This window comes from Rutilus rutilus, assembly GCF_951802725.1.
Source record: "Rutilus rutilus genome assembly, chromosome: 20".
Classification (NCBI taxonomy): domain Eukaryota; kingdom Metazoa; phylum Chordata; class Actinopteri; order Cypriniformes; family Leuciscidae; genus Rutilus; species Rutilus rutilus.
In genome coordinates, this window is record NC_140225.1 from 675,001 (window position 1) to 694,187 (window position 19,187).

At 36.3% G+C, this 19,187-nt stretch overlaps 2 protein-coding genes across 3 annotated transcripts; one reads left to right on the forward strand and one right to left on the reverse strand.

Moving 5' to 3' along the window:
• Positions 1–6,460: 6,460 nt before the first annotated feature.
• On the forward strand, positions 6,461–9,389 carry LOC311280224 (uncharacterized protein). Of its 2 annotated transcripts, XM_084392196.1 has the most exons (5): positions 6,461–6,679; positions 7,319–7,393; positions 7,561–7,626; positions 7,883–8,579; positions 9,126–9,389. In XM_084392196.1, exons 1-5 carry the CDS (start codon positions 6,563–6,565, stop codon positions 9,146–9,148), a joined length of 978 nt encoding a protein of 325 aa, XP_084248322.1. In that variant the 5' UTR covers positions 6,461–6,562; the 3' UTR covers positions 9,149–9,389. The 2 variants fall into 2 exon arrangements, with proteins under 2 accessions (XP_084248322.1, XP_084248321.1); XM_084392195.1 differs by having other exon boundaries at positions 7,883–9,379.
• Positions 9,390–9,791: 402 nt separating this feature from the next.
• Positions 9,792–18,462, reverse strand: LOC311280223 (uncharacterized protein). Its single transcript, XM_084392194.1, has 12 exons — positions 18,089–18,462; positions 17,375–17,449; positions 16,629–17,054; positions 16,346–16,406; positions 16,028–16,120; positions 14,872–15,010; positions 14,624–14,716; positions 12,912–13,204; positions 12,583–12,806; positions 11,527–11,727; positions 11,262–11,451; positions 9,792–10,977 (listed from the first exon to the last, which is right to left on the reverse strand). Exons 1-12 carry the CDS (start codon positions 18,203–18,205, stop codon positions 10,670–10,672), a joined length of 2,220 nt encoding a protein of 739 aa, XP_084248320.1. The 5' UTR covers positions 18,206–18,462; the 3' UTR covers positions 9,792–10,669.
• Positions 18,463–19,187: the final 725 nt, after the last annotated feature.

Genomic DNA, 19,187 nt, shown 5'->3' on the forward strand with positions numbered 1-19,187 from the left:
AACAGACACTGTATCACATTTTCCACAGAAATATGAACTGTTTTCAACACTGATAATAATCATAAATGTTTCTTGATCATCAAATCCTCATATTAGAGTGATGTGTGAAGGATCATGTGACACTGAAGACTGGAGTAATGATGCTGAAAATTCAGTTTTGATCACAGGAATAAATTACACTTTACTGTATATTCACATAGAAAACAGATGATTTACATTATGATAATATCTCACTGTTTTTACTGTATTTTTGATAAATAAATAAATGCAGCTTTGGTGAGCAGAAGAGACTTGTAAACGCCTGTGTAAATGAATATAATGACCATTTGTCAGTAATGAAGTCAAACATCAGTCGGTTCCAGCAGAGGTTATCCTGATAAACATGTTTTGGAAAGATTTAAGCTTTAATATTTCATAAACCTGTGGATTTTGTGCACTAGAAAAAGAAACTATTTTGCATTTGTTTTGCAGTCTACTCGAGATTATTTTGGAAAGATTTAGAAACCTTTATTAATAGAAAACTGACCTGTATGATAGAAATGTGTGTATTTGATGTGCTTTTTTATACTCAGAATGACAATTTGGAATGTAAAGAACAACATATTATACAGTTATTTAATTTGTTAGGAAAATACCATATACATAAAAAGAAATGGGCTCAAAGCAAACCTAATTTTCACATTTTAAAAATGACTTTACATTATATGTGTATAATTATTTATAATTAAATTATAATTATTCCAATTATGGCTCTTACAATATGTAAATCTTTTGGAACAAAACAAAAAAGCGCTGAAGACATGATATGCCTTGAAAACACTGGATTTTATGTTATTTTTCTATTTGTCTATTTTTCTTTTTTCATTTCCTGGCAGCTAATGTTAATGTAATAATGTGAATATGTAATATCTCTTGTTCTCATAATCTTGAATAAGTTCCTCTTGCAGCTTCTCTTCTCTACTCTGATGATGAGGGCGGGGCTTTAACCTGTCACTCACATGATATCAGCCAATAGCAAATCACAACCATCCAATCAATTCCCCACAGACACAATCAAGCCCCGCCCACATTTGTTCTTGTTCCAGGAGTGTTTCACTCAGATATACGACACAATAGAGGAGAGAAGTGCGTAACTTCACTTTCATGATGACTCTATTGTACTGTATAGTTTCATGTCTCACATCTCAGCTAGTTACACTGGTGTTTTCAGGAGGAAATTCAGTTCAAACATGTTAAAATGTAAAGACTCAGCAGGTTTAGCTGTAGTTCCATTAGTGTCCATTACTTCACTGTTCTCTGTAGACCCTGATCCTCGCTTTGTGTTTCAAAATGTGTATGTCAGATATTCTTATCAAATTAATTTGTTGAAATAAATCATTATGCGCACTATTCATTTCTTTGGATTAGAGTGATTTGTGAAGGATCATGTGACACTGAAGACTGGAGTAATGATGCTGAAAATGCAGCTTTGATCACAGGAATAAATTACACTTTACTGTATATTCACATAGAGAACAGATGAATTTACATTGGAAAAAATTTTCACATTTTTACAGTGTTTTTTGTTCCAATAAATGCAGCTTTTGTGAGCAGAAGAGACTCATTCAAAAGCATTTAAAATCTTAATTATTCTAAAATTTGACCATCTAAAAAGCGAGTCTCATAATAAGTCTAACTTATATTTCACATATTAAACAAAGAAGATTGTGCTATTATTTTTCACTAAACACATTTTACCCAAATTGTCAGTAATGCACAGATATTTTCTTGTCAGTGTGTTTCAGCAGTGTCAGAATACACAAACTCTAATTGATCCTTAAAATAGGCTTCATTTTCTTTATTAAAAATACATAATTTTCTTTATTTGATTAGATTTTTGGGGTGAAATATGATGTTCAGGTTCCATGAGCTTCAGCCATATAAAGGCATCTAACCTCAATCAGTGTATTTTGGTATATCCCAATGTTACATTTATGAGTTGATATTTATAGGCAGAATGTAGGCCACGCTATTAATTTTCTCTCCAAAATAATGGCAGCTGATATTCCGGGTGTCCCGCGGGAGCTGAATGAGGACAGTCTCTCAAACCCGCAGGAATAGCAGAAATATGTCACAGATTTATGGCTCTTCTAAAGCTGGAAACAGAGACTTTGTGCATCAGCCAAATTAAAATCACATGCGAGGTTAATTGGATCCTCCGGTGTCAGAAAATAGACAAGAGCGAGTGTGTTCAGCTTTACTCAATACATGCTCAGAGAATCAGTGTTTCCCTGAGAGGAACATCTTTCTCTTTTGTTCTCTCGATTACAGAAACACAGAGAGTCGGTTCAGAATAAACATGTCACTCTCACAGAGACAGATCGATGCATTTCAAGTACTGCAAAAAACACTTTCCTCCTCAGTATTTTTGTCTTGTTCTCCAGTACACATATCTTAACATGGTAAAAGGTGAGGTATGTAAGTTAGTTTAGTATCACAACGAGCGAGAAAGTTTAACACGGAGCCGCTGAATCTCTAGTAGTGATGGGAGAAACGAAGATTCGAATCAATTGAATCAATTCGCAAAATGATTCGCTGTTTCGAAGCGTTCGAAGCGTCACACACTGATGACCTCCTGCTGGTCAGAACAGTGTCAATGCAACACAAACTCTAACCCTAACAACTTTTAAATCTATTGCAAATGTTTTATTTAAAATAAATGCAATTAACTAATCATCTAGTAGCCTAAGATTAAATATTAATTGTCGGTAGAATAGCCTAAATGTTCTTTGATCCATTTAAATAGCTTGTTTTATAGCTAAACCGGCCAATTAAGAGACTATTAATTACTATAATTCAATTCACATTTATTTGTACAGCGCTTTTCACAATACACATCGTTTCAAAGCAGCTTTACAGAACATTCATGTCTACATTACAATTTACAGTGATCTGTTATCAGAGACTGTCTGAGTTATGTATTTCAGAAATGTACGTAAAAAATCACAGTTAGCGAAAAAATATATTAATTTAAACAATGTTTAACAATTCTGCCAATTAAAGGCAGAAACAATGAGTTCATTGAAGTAATGAATACTTGTTTATTAACAAATGATTATGACATTTAGAAAATTGTTATAATTATACTAATGTTTCATTAAAATGTCTACAAATGTCTAAAAATAATCAGAGATCAGGTAAAAAATTGTCCTGAATGAAAAATCTGGTTTAAAATTTACAACAAAATATCTGAGTTACTTTTTTAAATAAGTAACGCAAGTTCCCATTTATTGACTGACAGCTCTTCTGTCGAAGTGCAGAGGCGTGTGTGTGTGAGTATGTGTGTGTGTGTGTGTGTGTGTGTGTGTGTGTGTGTGTGTGTGTGTGTGAGTGTGTGTGAGAGAGAGAGAGAGAGAGAGAGAGAGAGAGAGAGAGAGAGTGTGTGTGTGTGTGTGTGTGTGTGTGAACATGATGGTTATTGTAGTTCTAGACTAAATAAGAGCGTGCATTTACTCATCTCATTTGCACAAAAAAAGATTCAATATTCCTCAAAATAAATAAAATCAGTGAAATGCAGAATTAGAATACTTTGCAAAAACTTCCAATAACTAAATATGTTAAATAAAACATAATTTTTTATGGATTTAATCTCACTTTATTGATCAATCCGCGTGAATCTGCATTTCCTTCAGCCTGAGGATTATTTTAGGTGTAAAAGGATTTTTACATTTGCCCAAAAATATAATTTTCTTGTTATAAAAAAACAACCCCAGCTCAGGTGACAAAAATATAACGCAAAAGTGATGTAACGCATTACTTTTCTAAAAAAGAAACTTAAGATGTTTTATGAGCAGTTTGATAATCATATTCATCCGCACAGAGCCGAAGCACAACCACAACAATGTTCTTCCGCAAAATGCATGCAGTTCTGTGTTTTAACCACTAGAGGGACCAAAGTTACTCTGTTCCTCAAATGTAAACTATAGTTAAGAATGATATTTGTACTGGAAAACAAGACAGAAATAGTAATATTTTTTAATTATGTATTTATTTTTGCAGTGAGGTGATCAGTGGTGTTGAGTGACCAGTGGCATCTATTATATTATGTTTTTATTGATCTTATTGTGAATGATTGATCAGTGTAATTATTCGGTAACACTTTACAATATGGTTTATTAGTTAAAATTAGTTAACTACCTTATAGTTAACATGAACTAAAAATTAACAATACGTCTTCAGCATTTATTAATCTTAGTTAATATTAATTTCAACATTTACTAATACGTTATTAAAATCAAAGATTGTATTTGATAACATTAGTTAATGCACTGTGAACTAACATGAACAAACAATGAACAGCTGGATTATTATTAACTAACATTAACAAAGATTAATAAATACTGTAACAAATGTTTATTCATGGTTAGTTAATGAGTTAATAATGTTATCTAATGAACCTTGTTGTAAAGTGTTACCAATTATTTTAAAGAAATCTTTATAATCTTAATCTTTCCTCTTCTTCTTATTCATCATGTCTAGTCTTAACATCGTCTTTCTGACTCCGTTGGCAGATATTTGTTCTTGTTTAAAGCACAAACTCACTTCATTTTGATGCATTTTTTCATATAACAAGACTTCATATCTTCAGTCATTTTGCTTCTTCTCCAGTAAATGTATCTTTATTTAAGAATGTTTAGATATTTGTGCTGGAAAACAGGACAGAAACACTGAGGAAGAAGAGCAGAGAAACACTGAGGAAGAAGAGCAGAGAAACACTGAGGAAGAAGAGCAGAGAAACACTGAGGAGGAAGAGCAGAGGAAGAAGAGCAGAGAAACAGTGAGGAGGAAGAGCAGAGAAACATGTGACTGAAAAGCCTCTTCCCACGTTCCTCCAGTTGTGACTCAGATCTGCGAGTGAAAGTGTGTATTATGGCTCCAGAAGGGCTGAATCAGAGTGAGAAAACACTTGCTGCTGATTTCCAGGTTTTTCTATTTTTGGCCGGTTAAATATGATCGGCTCTGCGAGAGGGGTGAAAGTTCACATTTTTTCCTCCCAGACTGGAATTCCTACATCAGTTTTTCCATTACTCAAGCAGTTGTGGGCGTGGCCTGAGCCGGCTCTGGGCCAATGAGCGCGGAGCGGACGAGCGCACGCATGCGCAGTGCCCTTCCCCCCTCTCGGTGTATTTTCACACACACACTAAGGCAGGCTAAAATAAACTCTTTCTCTATTATCTGACTCCCTCCCTCCGTGTGTTTCTCTCTGGGATATCCTGCTCTGGTGGCAGTGTAGTATTTACAGTGGATGAACACGTTACCTGGGAATGTTATCGGTGTGTAAACAGAGACAAACCCCTCGACTGTGTTTTAGTTACATTTCCACTGACTCACGTGTGTTCGGTTCTGCTCTGTGATCGTGACGACAAAAGTTCACCAGAGAGGCTTCCTGCAATGCAAAATTGTTTTCAGCTTTTATTTATTTATATAGCACATTTAATAGCAACGTTGTTGGCCAAAGTGCTTCACAGTTGTAATTAAAACATAAAAACATTTACCAAGCCTTGCAAATGAAGGCATGAAAGGCCAAAAGCTCATCAGAGAAGATCAGTATGGGGCGCCGTTTGTAAAGCGGCTCACGCTGAAAATAACAGCAACATTTTGTCACATTTAGCTTCAAACTATGTTTAAAAAACTGGTATGAGTTTTTGACGGTCACTTTTTAGCACATTTAAAAACAATATTTGTCAACTTAGGAATATTTTAAATAGTTAAATCTAAATCTAAATGTTGAATCTAAATGTTAAATCTAAATCTAAATGTTAAATCTAAATCTAAATGTTAAATCTAAATGTTAAATCTAAATGTTAAATCTAAATGTTAAATCTAAATCTAAATGTTAAATCTAAATGTTAAATCTAAATCTAAATGTTAAATCTAAATGTTAAATGTAAATCTAAATCTAAATGTTAAATGTAAATCTAAATGTTAAATCTAAATGTTAAATCTAAATGTTGAATCTAAATGTTAAATCTAAATCTAAATGTTAAATCTAAATGTTTAATCTAAATCTAAATGTTGAATCTAAATGTTAAATATAAATATAAATGTTAAATCTAAATGTTAAATCTAAATGTTAAATATAAATCTAAATGTTGAATCTAAATGTTAAATCTAAATCTAAATCTAAATGTTGAATCTAAATGTTTCGGGGGAAACTAAATATTTAACTAATATGCAAATTAAAAATGCCGGTAACCGGAAGTGCCAAAATAAAAGCTCGAGGAGGTCAGTGTGTGTTTATAGCATGGTTTATAGTGTCAAATAACGAATAAAAAACATCTCATCCGAGGAAGTGGACTCTTGGACATGGATTATCATGATAATAACTACCTAAAATAATAAACACGTTTGGATTTGAAGAGTAGGCTAGTGTCACTTCTATGAAAAGTGCGGGACTTATGACTTGTAGCCATAATAACCAGCCACGAGGGGGCTCACTTTGACTGAATGTCAACTCATCACTCTCTGTCAACTCATAATCACTCTCTGTCATGGTCGCCCCGGACCAGGTACGTCGTTCAAAATGTCCAACGAAACGGCGTTAGCCGAGAGCATCGGCAGAGCCGTCCTGGCGGCTATTCAAAATGTTTCTAACGTTACAACGACAGCAACCGCCTCAGGGCCTCCACAGGCCACCTCGGTAAGTATGTTTTCCAAATCACGTATAGCATTCGGTTCTTGTCACGGCTAACTTAACTAAACTAGCAAACGGTAGCCAGTAGAGATTTGCTACTAGCACCAAATGCGCTTTATGTGTAACGTTAGCACATTTGTTTTCTATAAACCGTAAAACTCACACCGGTTAAGTGACGCAGTGGGATGAACTCATGAGTAAATGTGAGTTTACGATTATGTGAAGATGTTCTGAGCAGCAAAGCATAAATTATATAATTTAACGTTAGCGTTACACCTAACGGAGGCTGTTTGTCACCCCTCAGGCCCACAAATGATACTGTAAAGTCAGACATCTCACCTTGGCTTAAGTTACCTGCTGGCCTTTACTCACAAGATAAAACTGTTCTCTGCTTGGCTAGAGAGAGAGAGAGAGAGAGAAATGCTGGTGGAGGACAGAGGCAGTCACAATGATAAAGACATTTAATTTAATGTTAATTTAATGTGAATAAGGCACCACAGTTAAGAGTGCATACTGTAAAAAAGCATAAAATGTATCTCTTTGTTTCCTTTGCCAATGTCAACCCTGGTTTTTGACTGCTGGACATATAAACACTAAAAACACATGAAATATAATGTTGCTAATATTTTGCTAATGTCTTTTCAGACTCCCACCACCTACAATTACACACCGCCTGGGCCAGCCACACCCACCACCTCCACTGGGACATCATACCGCTCGGTATACTTTCATACTCATGTAACCTAGCTAGCTGTTTGTTGGTTTTTTTTATTTGTGTGGTGTAATGTTTCGGCATTAGTTCCAATCATGGTGGCATATTTTACACAACACTAACATGTGACAAGATAACGTCTTGGGTATTTTGTTTATATTTTAAAACTTCTCAGGGCTCCAGCACCAGCGCTTCCATACCTTCGCCAGCAACAGACTTTGCTCCAGTGACCTGTCTGTCAGTAAGTATTAATATTCATGTTCATATTTGTTTGATTTATTTCTCATTTACTTTTCAGTAACCTCTCATCTTTTGATTGTCCATTTTGTTTAAACATTCCTTAAATAAATGTACAGTACAATCTATAATTTTCTTCAGGCAGAAAGATATTGAGTGGATGTGAATGCTCATCTGTTATAATGTCTATAATTCTCTCTTGAATAACCCTTGTTTGTTATAGAAACATGCCAAATGTCATATTCTTTGGTGTGTTCTAGAATGACTACCAAGGAAGACACCAGATTTCCAAAGAGGAGCTTGAACATGTTCTTTCACTGAAAACCACCTTTACAGAAGCAGCATCTATTCTTTCAATCTCAAGGCCAACTTTCTACAAGTTACTGCAAGACTATAATATCCCAACGTCGAAATATAAGAGCATCAGTGATCAACAGTTGGATCTTGAAGTGTCACAAATAAAAACTGAACACCCAAATGTTGGAGAAGTGATGCTTATGGGGCATCTCCGCTCCAAAAACATTGTGGTTCAAAGACAGCGTGTAAGAGATTCACTGCGAAGGATGGACCCAATTGGTGTCCTAGCCAGGAGAAGAACAGCAATAGCTCGGCGATTATACTCTGTCCCACATCCAAATTTTATATGGCATGTAGACGGAAATCATAAGTTGATTAGGTGGAAATTGGTTGTTCATGGTGCCATAGACGGTTACAGTAGGATGTTGATGTTTCTTCACTGCTCCAACAATAATCGTGCTGAAACTGTAAGAGACCTCTTTACTTCAGCTGTTGGACAGTTTGGCAGACCACTGCACATCAGGACTGATCACGGAGGAGAGAACGTTCAGATTTGGGAGGACATGCATGCGAGCAGGGGGGAAGGCTCTGTCTTAACAGGAAGTTCTGTACATAATCAGAGAATCGAGCGTTTTAACCGAGACTTGAACAAAAACTGCAGCCATATTTATGCACCCATTTTTTATGAACTGGAATCCCTGGGTATCCTAGACATAGACAATGCAACAGACCTATTTTGTCTCCATTATGTCTTTCTACCCAGAATCAACCGCACTTTGGAGGAATTTAAAGCTGGATTTAACAATCACTCTATATCATCTGAAGGAAATAGAACACCAGTTCAGCTTTTTACTCTGGACAATGATTTGCCTCATTTTCACAACCCAGAACTCTCAACAGCAGGGGTAGTTTTCTGTTCCTCACCAAACTCTCAAAGAGGATTTTCCCCATTGAATGACAGGGATTTGCAAGAACTGAATAATGCCATTAACCCTCTTCAAAATGACAACAACAATGGTAAAACATTGTTTCAGAGAACACAACAGTTTATTTTTGATAAACTTGTAAATGTGTGATCTCAGCATAACATGGACAACTGGGTAACATTAGCCTTATTGCACTTTCAAAAGTACACTGTGAAACAAATATTGATGTTTTGTTGTGCTTCTTAAACTACAAGATTTAAAGCCTCTTGCCAGCATATAGATAGATGTTTGAAAATGACATGATGGCACATAGTTGATGTCAGTGTTAAAAAGGCTACAGACGCACTTTTGCATCTGTTAGTTTTCTGTCAAGTCAAAAGCAATGGTACTGTGGATAAATACAAGATGACTCATGTGAAAGAACAGTGCAATACTTTTCAGGGCTCTACAGATGTATTGATACATAACTGTCTTACACTACATTGTTTCTGATTTTTAAAGTACCTAAATATGTAAAGTAAAAGTACTCCGTGAAGTAAAACGATACCTGTCAGTGTTTTATAAGATCTTATAATATACATACATAACTATTGTATCTTTATTATGTATCTCTGAGAAGATGGCTGTTCATAAGGTAAGAAAAAAACATTTGTGCATTTTGCAGCTAATCCAAAAGGTTTTGTAAAGTGCTTGAGGAGTAGGAATAGAAGGATTTTTTTTCAACACATCGACAAATACAATCTTCAGTTTATCACAAAACATTCAACATCAATAAATCTGAATATACATGGCTTTTAATGGTGAGGAGGGGAATTAAAAATTGTAATCTAAAAAGTATTTCAAATTTCTACGGAAGTACCTTGCTTGAGTAAATGTACATAGTTTATTCCTTCACTACTGTTTCAGTATAAAAAACTCATTTTTAAAAAACACACATCACAAGGTTAAAGTAACTACATTAGTGATTTATTACTCTGATGACTGATTTCATATCCTTCCCATCATACAGTACAACATCTTAAAGTATAAAGAAGGGTCAGATACAGTCCTCACAGAGGTAAACACTTTTTGTAATTGTTAATGAACATCCAAAAACAGGAATAGAGTTTTTAACAATCAGAAACCACAGCTGATAGCTCTATCAATCCTTTTATACTAATATGTACAGCCAAACCTTAAAGGGATAGTTCAGTTTAAAATACAAATTCTGTCATCCTTTACTCACCCTCATGTTGTTTCAACCCTGTATGACTTTCTTTCTTCTGCTGCACATAAAGGAAGATATTTAGAATAATGTCAGTAACCAAACAGTTAACTGGAACCATTGACTTACATAGTATTTTTTTTCCCTACTATGGAAGTCAATGGGATCAGTTAACTGTTTGGTTACTGACATTATTCTAAATATCTTCCTTTGAGTTCAGCAGAAGAAAGAAATCCATAGAGGTTTGAAACAACTTGAGGGTGAGTAAATGATGACAGAATTTTAATTTTAAAGTGAACTATCCCTTTAAGTCCTTAAACTATAATGAACTCAAAGGGGCTAAGGTTGTACACTCTTGTTCAAGTACAGCTACTGAATTGTTTTTTTTTTTCACTAGGCTATACTGATTGCATATGGCTGGCTGTTGATTTACAGAAATACATCACAATGATGCATTTTTATTGCAAATGAGCTCTTAACAGAAAATTTGATTAACTGATTTCAGTAAATTTATAGTAGATTTACAGTATAAATCAAAACTAGGACAGTACACTTATGCTTCAGTTATGCTTGCAAAAAATAAGCCTTGTACTTTTAATGGTAGCTGTTAAACATCTCGTTTAAATGGTGCTGAATAAAGATCCATTCATTAGTGCTACTAGGAAGCAATAGTTAAATTCATCATCATCAGCCATTGTTTTTGCATTTACAAAAAGGTGAAGCTCATTTGCACAAGTGTGCGCAATGGGAAGATGTTTTTTTTCATCATGAATAAACATTAATTTAGGAGATGGATGAAAGCCAATGGCTGGGACTTTGCTGCTACCTGTAGCAAACGCCAGGATGTGACCAGGGCTCAAAGTCTTCAAGAATGCCTCCTCATCGTTGGTTAGAGTCCTGTCCCCATATGTGTCTCTCAGCTCTTTATCTAAAAGCAAAGGGAAACCAGTGTTGACTTGGAGACTTGAAAATACTTAGGTTTAAGAAAGCCTGAATCAATGAATAATTGAGTGACTAATGGATTACTGTATAGGTATTTTGGTGAAAAAGCCATTTTTTTCTGAAAAGCAATCAGATAACAACTGTATTCTTGTTTGTGGTACATAAACATTAGATAGGCACAGCTTCTTGAGTTGTAAAGAATAAAATTAATCTGTAAATTTCCTGGATTGCCTTATTGTATAATATACTGAACTACAAATGCATATTTACTTTCAACACATTGGAGAAACTCCCTAAATTTGACCACCATCAACTCCTCCTTAGCTCTTCTGTTGCTCCCCAGTACGGAGTAGCTTGGTTTGAGAATACCAGCTACAAAATCAGCTTCTTGACCTTTGTCCTCTCCTGGTATGTCAAGCAGCACACGCAAGCTGGGGTTCTCTCTCAGGAGTGATAAAACCTGAAAATTCAACGCCATAAATGAAAGGCCATAAAGATAAACAAAGATGATACAGAACTGTGAGGTAAATCTTACTCCATAGTGGGACAAGCCATCAATTAGTTGATCAAGGCAGCTCTGCCGTTGCACAACAGTGTGGTATAGCACTGCATTTTTCACAAACACATCTCTGTCGGCCATGGTGACAATGAGTGGAAGCCCCTCTACTTGATATCGCCATGAGTCACAGCAGCTGACTGCTTTCTCCAAATCATCCTGCAAGGTTGCATGTTGAACCTAAATATTACAGATCAAATGTTATTTTCTCAAATTACTGCATTTAACCAACATTTACAGAAGTACTATGTAGACAGAAGTACAATGTAGTGCATTTCACTTAAAGGGTTAGTTCACCCAACAATGAAAATTATGTCATTAATGACTCACCCTCATGTCGTTCCAAGCCCGTAAGACCTCCGTTCATCTTCGCAACACAGTTTAAGATATTTCAGATTTAGTCCGAGAGCTTTCTGTTCCTCCATTGAAAATGTATGTAAAGGTCCATGTCCATAAAGGCAATAAAGACATCAAAGTATTGACGTACAACACAGACGCGCTACGCTATTACACTACTTGAACTCACTCTAGGCCCAGAGAGAAGGAAATGAATAGTGGAATAAAGTCATTATTTTTGTTGTTTTTTTGCGCACAAAAAGTATCCTCGTCGCTTGATAAACTTAAGATTGAGCCACTGTAGTCACTTGGACTACTTTGATGATGTCTTTATTAGCTTTCTGGACATAGACAGTATACCGTACATTCATTTTCAATGGAGTGACTGAAAGCTCTCGGACTAAATCTGAAATATCTTAAACTGTGTTGCAAAGATGAACGAAGGTCTTACGGGCTTGGAACGACATGAGGGTGAGTCATTAATGACATAATTTTCATTGTTGGGTGAACTAACCCTTTAATAGTTACTTACCTATGACAAGAAAAGTCTGAATTTTTATTTACTTATTTGGTAATATGAAAACAAATTTATTTTGATAATGCATTCCACCAAAATAAAAGTAACTGTACTGCTGTGGAATACTCAAAAAAAGCGAAGGCTTACTACAATAGTCTTCAGATCAGAACATTGTGCATTACCTTATTGAGGTCCTCCCTTAAATCAGGGTCACCTATATCATCAGGTGACACATGAACTTGTAGAATGTCCCCAGACACAATGTAGTCCACTACACTCGGGGACAGGAATGCAGGTGGTTCACCCCCTTGCACTATTATTGTAGACATCATCCTGCCAATGGTTAGATACACTCCATTTTGCAAGTGGAGCATGTTCAGTCTTGGTATGCATCCATTTGGTGTGCCTGAAAGATTAAATAAATTAAGCAGCACATTCTGTATTATTTTCTCTGGCATTTACAAACCAATATTTGTGGTCAGGTAGCCACAAAATATATTATATAAAAAACCTTCAAAAGCTCCACTGTCCTGGAAGATAGCCTTCACTAGTAAACGGAAAAACTCTCGTCTTGGACCCCCAAGGTCAGCAGCATCTTCCACAGCATCATGTTCATCGCTTGTAAATATGACATAGAGCTTATCACAGCTTTCTGCAAAACTGGGTCTCTTAAACACACGTAAGGCTGTGGTCCAAACATTGGCTCGACTGATATAGATCTGTCTTGTTCCCGATGTAATAACTCTCTCACTGTGAGCTTGTAGAAGACCTGCAATTTCTTCTTTGCTCAGCATTTCAGATGACCTATATTAAAAAAAACAATGACAAAGATAAACAGACCTTTGACTATCTGTGCATTTACTCCACTATCACCTTCAGTGCACAATGATATAACTGTTCGATGTTGAGTTTGCGATGTTTACACTGGTGTAAACAAGATATTTACCGTAATAAAAAATGGTTTGTAACTTGTAAAGTTTTTCTTTCTTCAAAGCAGAGACCAGTGAGACAGTTGGGATCGCGTTCATCAGAAGTTATTCTTTATTGAGAACTCCTCTGTACGCGGCTGTAGGACTTCCAACATGATCTGACTGAGGGAACTTTACATGGTATCTTATAGGCCATTCAGTGGGCTGTCCTTAAAGGTGCTGAACTTACACACAGCCTTTAGGGATGACTGCTGAATCTAATCATCTAAAGACAATAGAGGCAATTACCCCCAACTGAGATAATGGTACCCCCCAAATTGTATAAACAACACATGGTCACGAGAACTAAGACTATTGTAACATTCACACATAGTTCAACTCTTAGTAGAAAGATCAAAGACTAACAAAACCCCTTCAAAGGAAACTGTTAAATCTAATCAGTAAATGGATGCCCTCATGTTCACCTTGAATGCCCAATAGACCCCTTTTGCGCCGACGTCACAGTTACGTCACGGCGCTAGCTGGAGGCAAAACAAACGGAAAACTGGAGGCGGCCAATACAAACCAGCACAGATTCAGCTACATAATAAGGAGCTTAAATTATTATTTTTATTATTAAATGTCATCTTGTTGTGTTGTTGGGTGCAAGAATCGATGAAAAATGAGTATGCTGTATCTGGAATTTTTATTTATAGAAAATATCCACATCTTTAAAATTGCACCGTAATATGTCACTCTTTACATTGTCGTCTTGGCGCTGGCTAGGCAGAACTGCGGATCGTACACACAAATCTTTACATGACCATTCAGCACATAGGCATCTAAAGATTTATATGTCCTCAGTTTCTCTTTACCCTCAGTTTCTCTATCGGGTAGGTGTAGAAGTCAGGCCACTCAACCGTTGGTAGCGTTAATCCTGTCAGATCGTCCATCCATTGACTGAGCGTGTACGGGTCAGCCAATCTGGTTCCGTCCGTTAAAATTAACTTTTGCAAATAACAATAGCGGTCCTGGACAGTGAGTGACCTTGCACATTAAGATAAAATTGGATTTTCTCCAGTCATTGTTAAAAAAACAAGCTAACAAACTGGCAAACTATCGTTAGTGAAGCGGCCAGAGGGTTCTTTCTGCCTCCAGCTAAGCCCCGCCCACACAAATACGTCACCATGTTTACCAACTGTAAAAGGGTCTATACAGTATAGTTCACCTTAGTTTTTTATGTGATGTTATGTAGGGAAATAGGATCAGCAGATCTAAAAACATATTCTTAAATTTTAATCCTTCAAACTCTTACTTTAAAGTATTAACAGCAGGTCCATCACACTCTTCTAGTAGACTACGCTGAATTGCCTCTTCAAGAGCCTCATCTTCCTCCAGATAAACAGGGCTGAGCAAACGGAGATAAACAGGGACAGCAGAAAATTCAGCAGAAACCAGAGAGAGAGAGAGAGAGAGAGAGAGAGACTTTTATCAGAGGTTCATAATGTAAACGGACCAACATCTACACTGCTGTATTTCTGTGAAGCCCAAACAGTATCTTACACAAATTCTGCCACATTATAAGGAAACACTTGTCTCAGGTCCTCTGCCTGGCCCTGACTTTCACTTTCTTGAGTGCTGCTCTCTGTCTCCTGACATCTGGCCTCACTTTCCCTCTGTGATGAAGGCACTGTACTCAGCCCTGCATAAAGAAAAGGAGGGTCAAAGGGAAATATTTTTGTAATGATGTTAATCTCATTTTATCTAAGTGCAACTTAACACTAATTCCATCTTTACGTGTTTTCCTTTAAAATAAATTTAAAAGGCAGCCTTTAATGATTTAGGGTGAAGCAAAACTGAATAAGATGAGCTAGGTTTGAGAGTCGCCTCTCCGTCAGTCTACACTTCTTATCAGGGGGGCGCTACTCTGTGTGAGCGACTCCTGACATGGCTCAGCGTTTTTTGTGTGTTTTTACGTGTGTTAGTGCGTTTTACCGTGTTTCGTCGGGATGCTGAGTGAAATAGCTCTTTATTTGGCCTATCTCTGGCTAATGATGGCCAATCTAAAGTAAATCATTCATCCCTTCTGCAATAGCCATACTGAACAGTACAAAATGAATATATAGTTAGCTATTTTAATATGTTTGTGTGAATGTCTCTTTTTGTCTGAAGCCTTGTCAAAGAAAAATTTCTGTAACCCTTGTGTAACAGACAATAAAGTATTATCTTATCTTATCTTATCTTATCTTATCTTATCTTATAATGACTTGTAGGTAGATGAATCAAGACATCCAATTCAAATACAGTTTACAGGTTGCTTACAGTGATCCATTTGAGGCTGACTTTTAAATACAAGAACTGGTGCTTACATTCTGTCAGGTTTGCTTTTGTTAAGCTTTGGTCACACTACAGGACTTTCAAAGTCTTAAGATCACTGTACTGTTCACACTACACGCCTGTCTTGTACTCAGCAGTGTTGTGGTCTGCACACTTCATGACTGAGCGGTGGTGAACCAACTCCAGATTCTGAGCCAGTGCCTTGGTCAAGGGCACTGACCGGATAATCTAAAAGTGTCCGTTTTTGATGGTGCAGGAAACCCACACAAACATGGGAGAACATGCAAACTCCACACAGAAAGGACCAGGGCTGGACCAGGGTTTGAATACAGTTACCATACAGCCCATAGAAAATATAATATAAACAAGTGCTTTAACCTACTTCTTTGATGTGATGGACTTTCTTCAAGTCTGTCATTTTCACTCCCTTGACTGATGAGCTCACTTTCACTTGAGGAAGGTGACACTGTATGAACTAAATGACATGTTATGGACAAAAGAAGGGAAAATATATATCAGTAATGGGAAACAAAGCACTTAACATTTTTAATTAATTACCCATATCTGAATTTTGGGATGAGCAGAATTAGAACAAATTTTTTTTTTTATAAATGAATGATAAACCCATTGCTGTGAGAAAATAACTGTTGACTGTGCCTACAACCTGTTGCAAAACAACATTTCAAATTCTCACACCCACCTCTCCTTCTCCGGCCCACAGGTCTTTCAAAGTCACTATCGGAGAGATCCTCAGGTTCCTCCTGGAGAAAAAAGTATGTCATGTGTGATATATAATACATCAAGCCAGTGGTAGTTAAGTATTTAACACTAAGTTAACCTAAAAAAGGGATATGTTATTTATGTAAAGAAGCAGAATAAGCAACATACATATTTTTACTTCTAATACATTGAATGTTGCCAATAACTGAAACTCTGTACTGTCATATATAAACACATAAACATGTCACATATAAACTGTGTACCTGTACAGGTTTGCATATTAATGCCATTATATAGAGACAAGTGGCTGAACTAATCGAGGCAACTTCTTTTCCACCCCACAGAAAACTGCTTGAGACGTTTGGTTTCATTAGTCTTTTGCATCCCTTGACTGTACTCAAATACTCAAATGGGAATGACTGGCCCATAGACAAGGCAAACGTTCTTCTGAAAATGGCAGTCATTTCTTCTCTAAGTTGTGCTTCAGACCAGTCAGATGTAAAAGAGATCTTCCCAATAAGGCCATCTCGTGCAAAATTTGCTCTGGAGTCTCCCCTTGGAATGCGGAATGTTGATGCTGACGAAAAAGGCAAGCACACAACATCTCTTGTATAGTGTTTGCAGGCTTTGTTTTTTCTGACAAAACGTGAGTGTGTAGCAGTCCTTTGATGAACTGATGGAAAGGGAACCTGAAATCAATGAAAACACAGACACCTGTGCATTACAAGAGAGCAATACATTTTTAGTTCATTATGAATGCAAACTGTAGAATGTAGATGCAAACCAACTAACTGATAGTATCATCAACCCACCATGGGGTCTCTATACGATTGATCGATTACCAGGTGGTTCATTAACCTTTTTTTGTCAATAAGTAATTTATTAAATCAAAACACTGGTGTTGTGTAAAATATGCCACCATGATTGGAACTAATGCCGAAACATTACACCACACAAATAAAAAAAACCAACAAACAGCTAGCTAGGTTACATGAGTATGAAAGTATACCGAGCGGTATGATGTCCCAGTGGAGGTGGTGGGTGTGGCTGGCCCAGGCGGTGTGTAATTGTAGGTGGTGGGAGTCTGAAAAGACATTAGCAAAATATTAGCAACATTATATTTCATGTGTTTTTAGTGTTTATATGTCCAGCAGTCAAAAACCAGGGTTGACATTGGCAAAGGAAACAAAGAGATACATTTTATGCTTTTTTACAGTATGCACTCTTAACTGTGGTGCCTTATTCACATTAAATTAACATTAAATTAAATGTCTTTATCATTGTGACTGCCTCTGTCCTCCACCAGCATTTCTCTCTCTCTCTCTCTCTCTAGCCAAGCAGAGAACAGTTTTATCTTGTGAGTAAAGGCCAGCAGGTAACTTAAGCCAAGGTGAGATGTCTGACTTTACAGTATCATTTGTGGGCCTGAGGGGTGACAAACAGCCTCCGTTAGGTGTAACGCTAACGTTAAATTATATAATTTATGCTTTGCTGCTCAGAACATCTTCACATAATCGTAAACTCACATTTACTCATGAGTTCATCCCACTGCGTCACTTAACCGGTGTGAGTTTTACGGTTTATAGAAAACAAATGTGCTAACGTTACACATAAAGCGCATTTGGTGCTAGTAGCAAATCTCTACTGGCTACCGTTTGCTAGTTTAGTTAAGTTAGCCGTGACAAGAACCGAATGCTATACGTGATTTGGAAAACATACTTACCGAGGTGGCCTGTGGAGGCCCTGAGGCGGTTGCTGTCGTTGTAACGTTAGAAACATTTTGAATAGCCGCCAGGACGGCTCTGCCGATGCTCTCGGCTAACGCCGTTTCGTTGGACATTTTGAACGACGTACCTGGTCCGGGGCGACCATGACAGAGAGTGATTATGAGTTGACAGAGAGTGATGAGTTGACATTCAGTCAAAGTGAGCCCCCTCGTGGCTGGTTATTATGGCTACAAGTCATAAGTCCCGCACTTTTCATAGAAGTGACACTAGCCTACTCTTCAAATCCAAACGTGTTTATTATTTTAGGTAGTTATTATCATGATAATCCATGTCCAAGAGTCCACTTCCTCGGATGAGATGTTTTTTATTCGTTATTTGACACTATAAACCATGCTATAAACACACACTGACCTCCTCGAGCTTTTATTTTGGCACTTCCGGTTACCGGCATTTTTAATTTGCATATTAGTTAAATATTTAGTTTCCCCCGAAACATTTAGATTCAACATTTAGATTTAGATTTAGATTTAACATTTAGATTCAACATTTAGATTTATATTTAACATTTAGATTTAACATTTAGATTTAACATTTATATTTATATTTAACATTTAGATTCAACATTTAGATTTAGATTAAACATTTAGATTTAACATTTAGATTTAGATTTAACATTTAGATTCAACATTTAGATTTAACATTTAGATTTAACATTTAGATTTACATTTAACATTTAGATTTAGATTTACATTTAACATTTAGATTTAACATTTAGATTTAGATTTAACATTTAGATTTAACATTTAGATTTAGATTTAACATTTAGATTTAACATTTAGATTTAACATTTAGATTTAACATTTAGATTTAGATTTAACATTTAGATTTAGATTTAACATTTAGATTCAACATTTAGATTTAGATTTAACTATTTAAAATATTCCTAAGTTGACAAATATTGTTTTTAAATGTGCTAAAAAGTGACCGTCAAAAACTCATACCAGTTTTTTAAACATAGTTTGAAGCTAAATGTGACAAAATGTTGCTGTTATTTTCAGCGTGAGCCGCTTTACAAACGGCGCCCCATAGATCTGT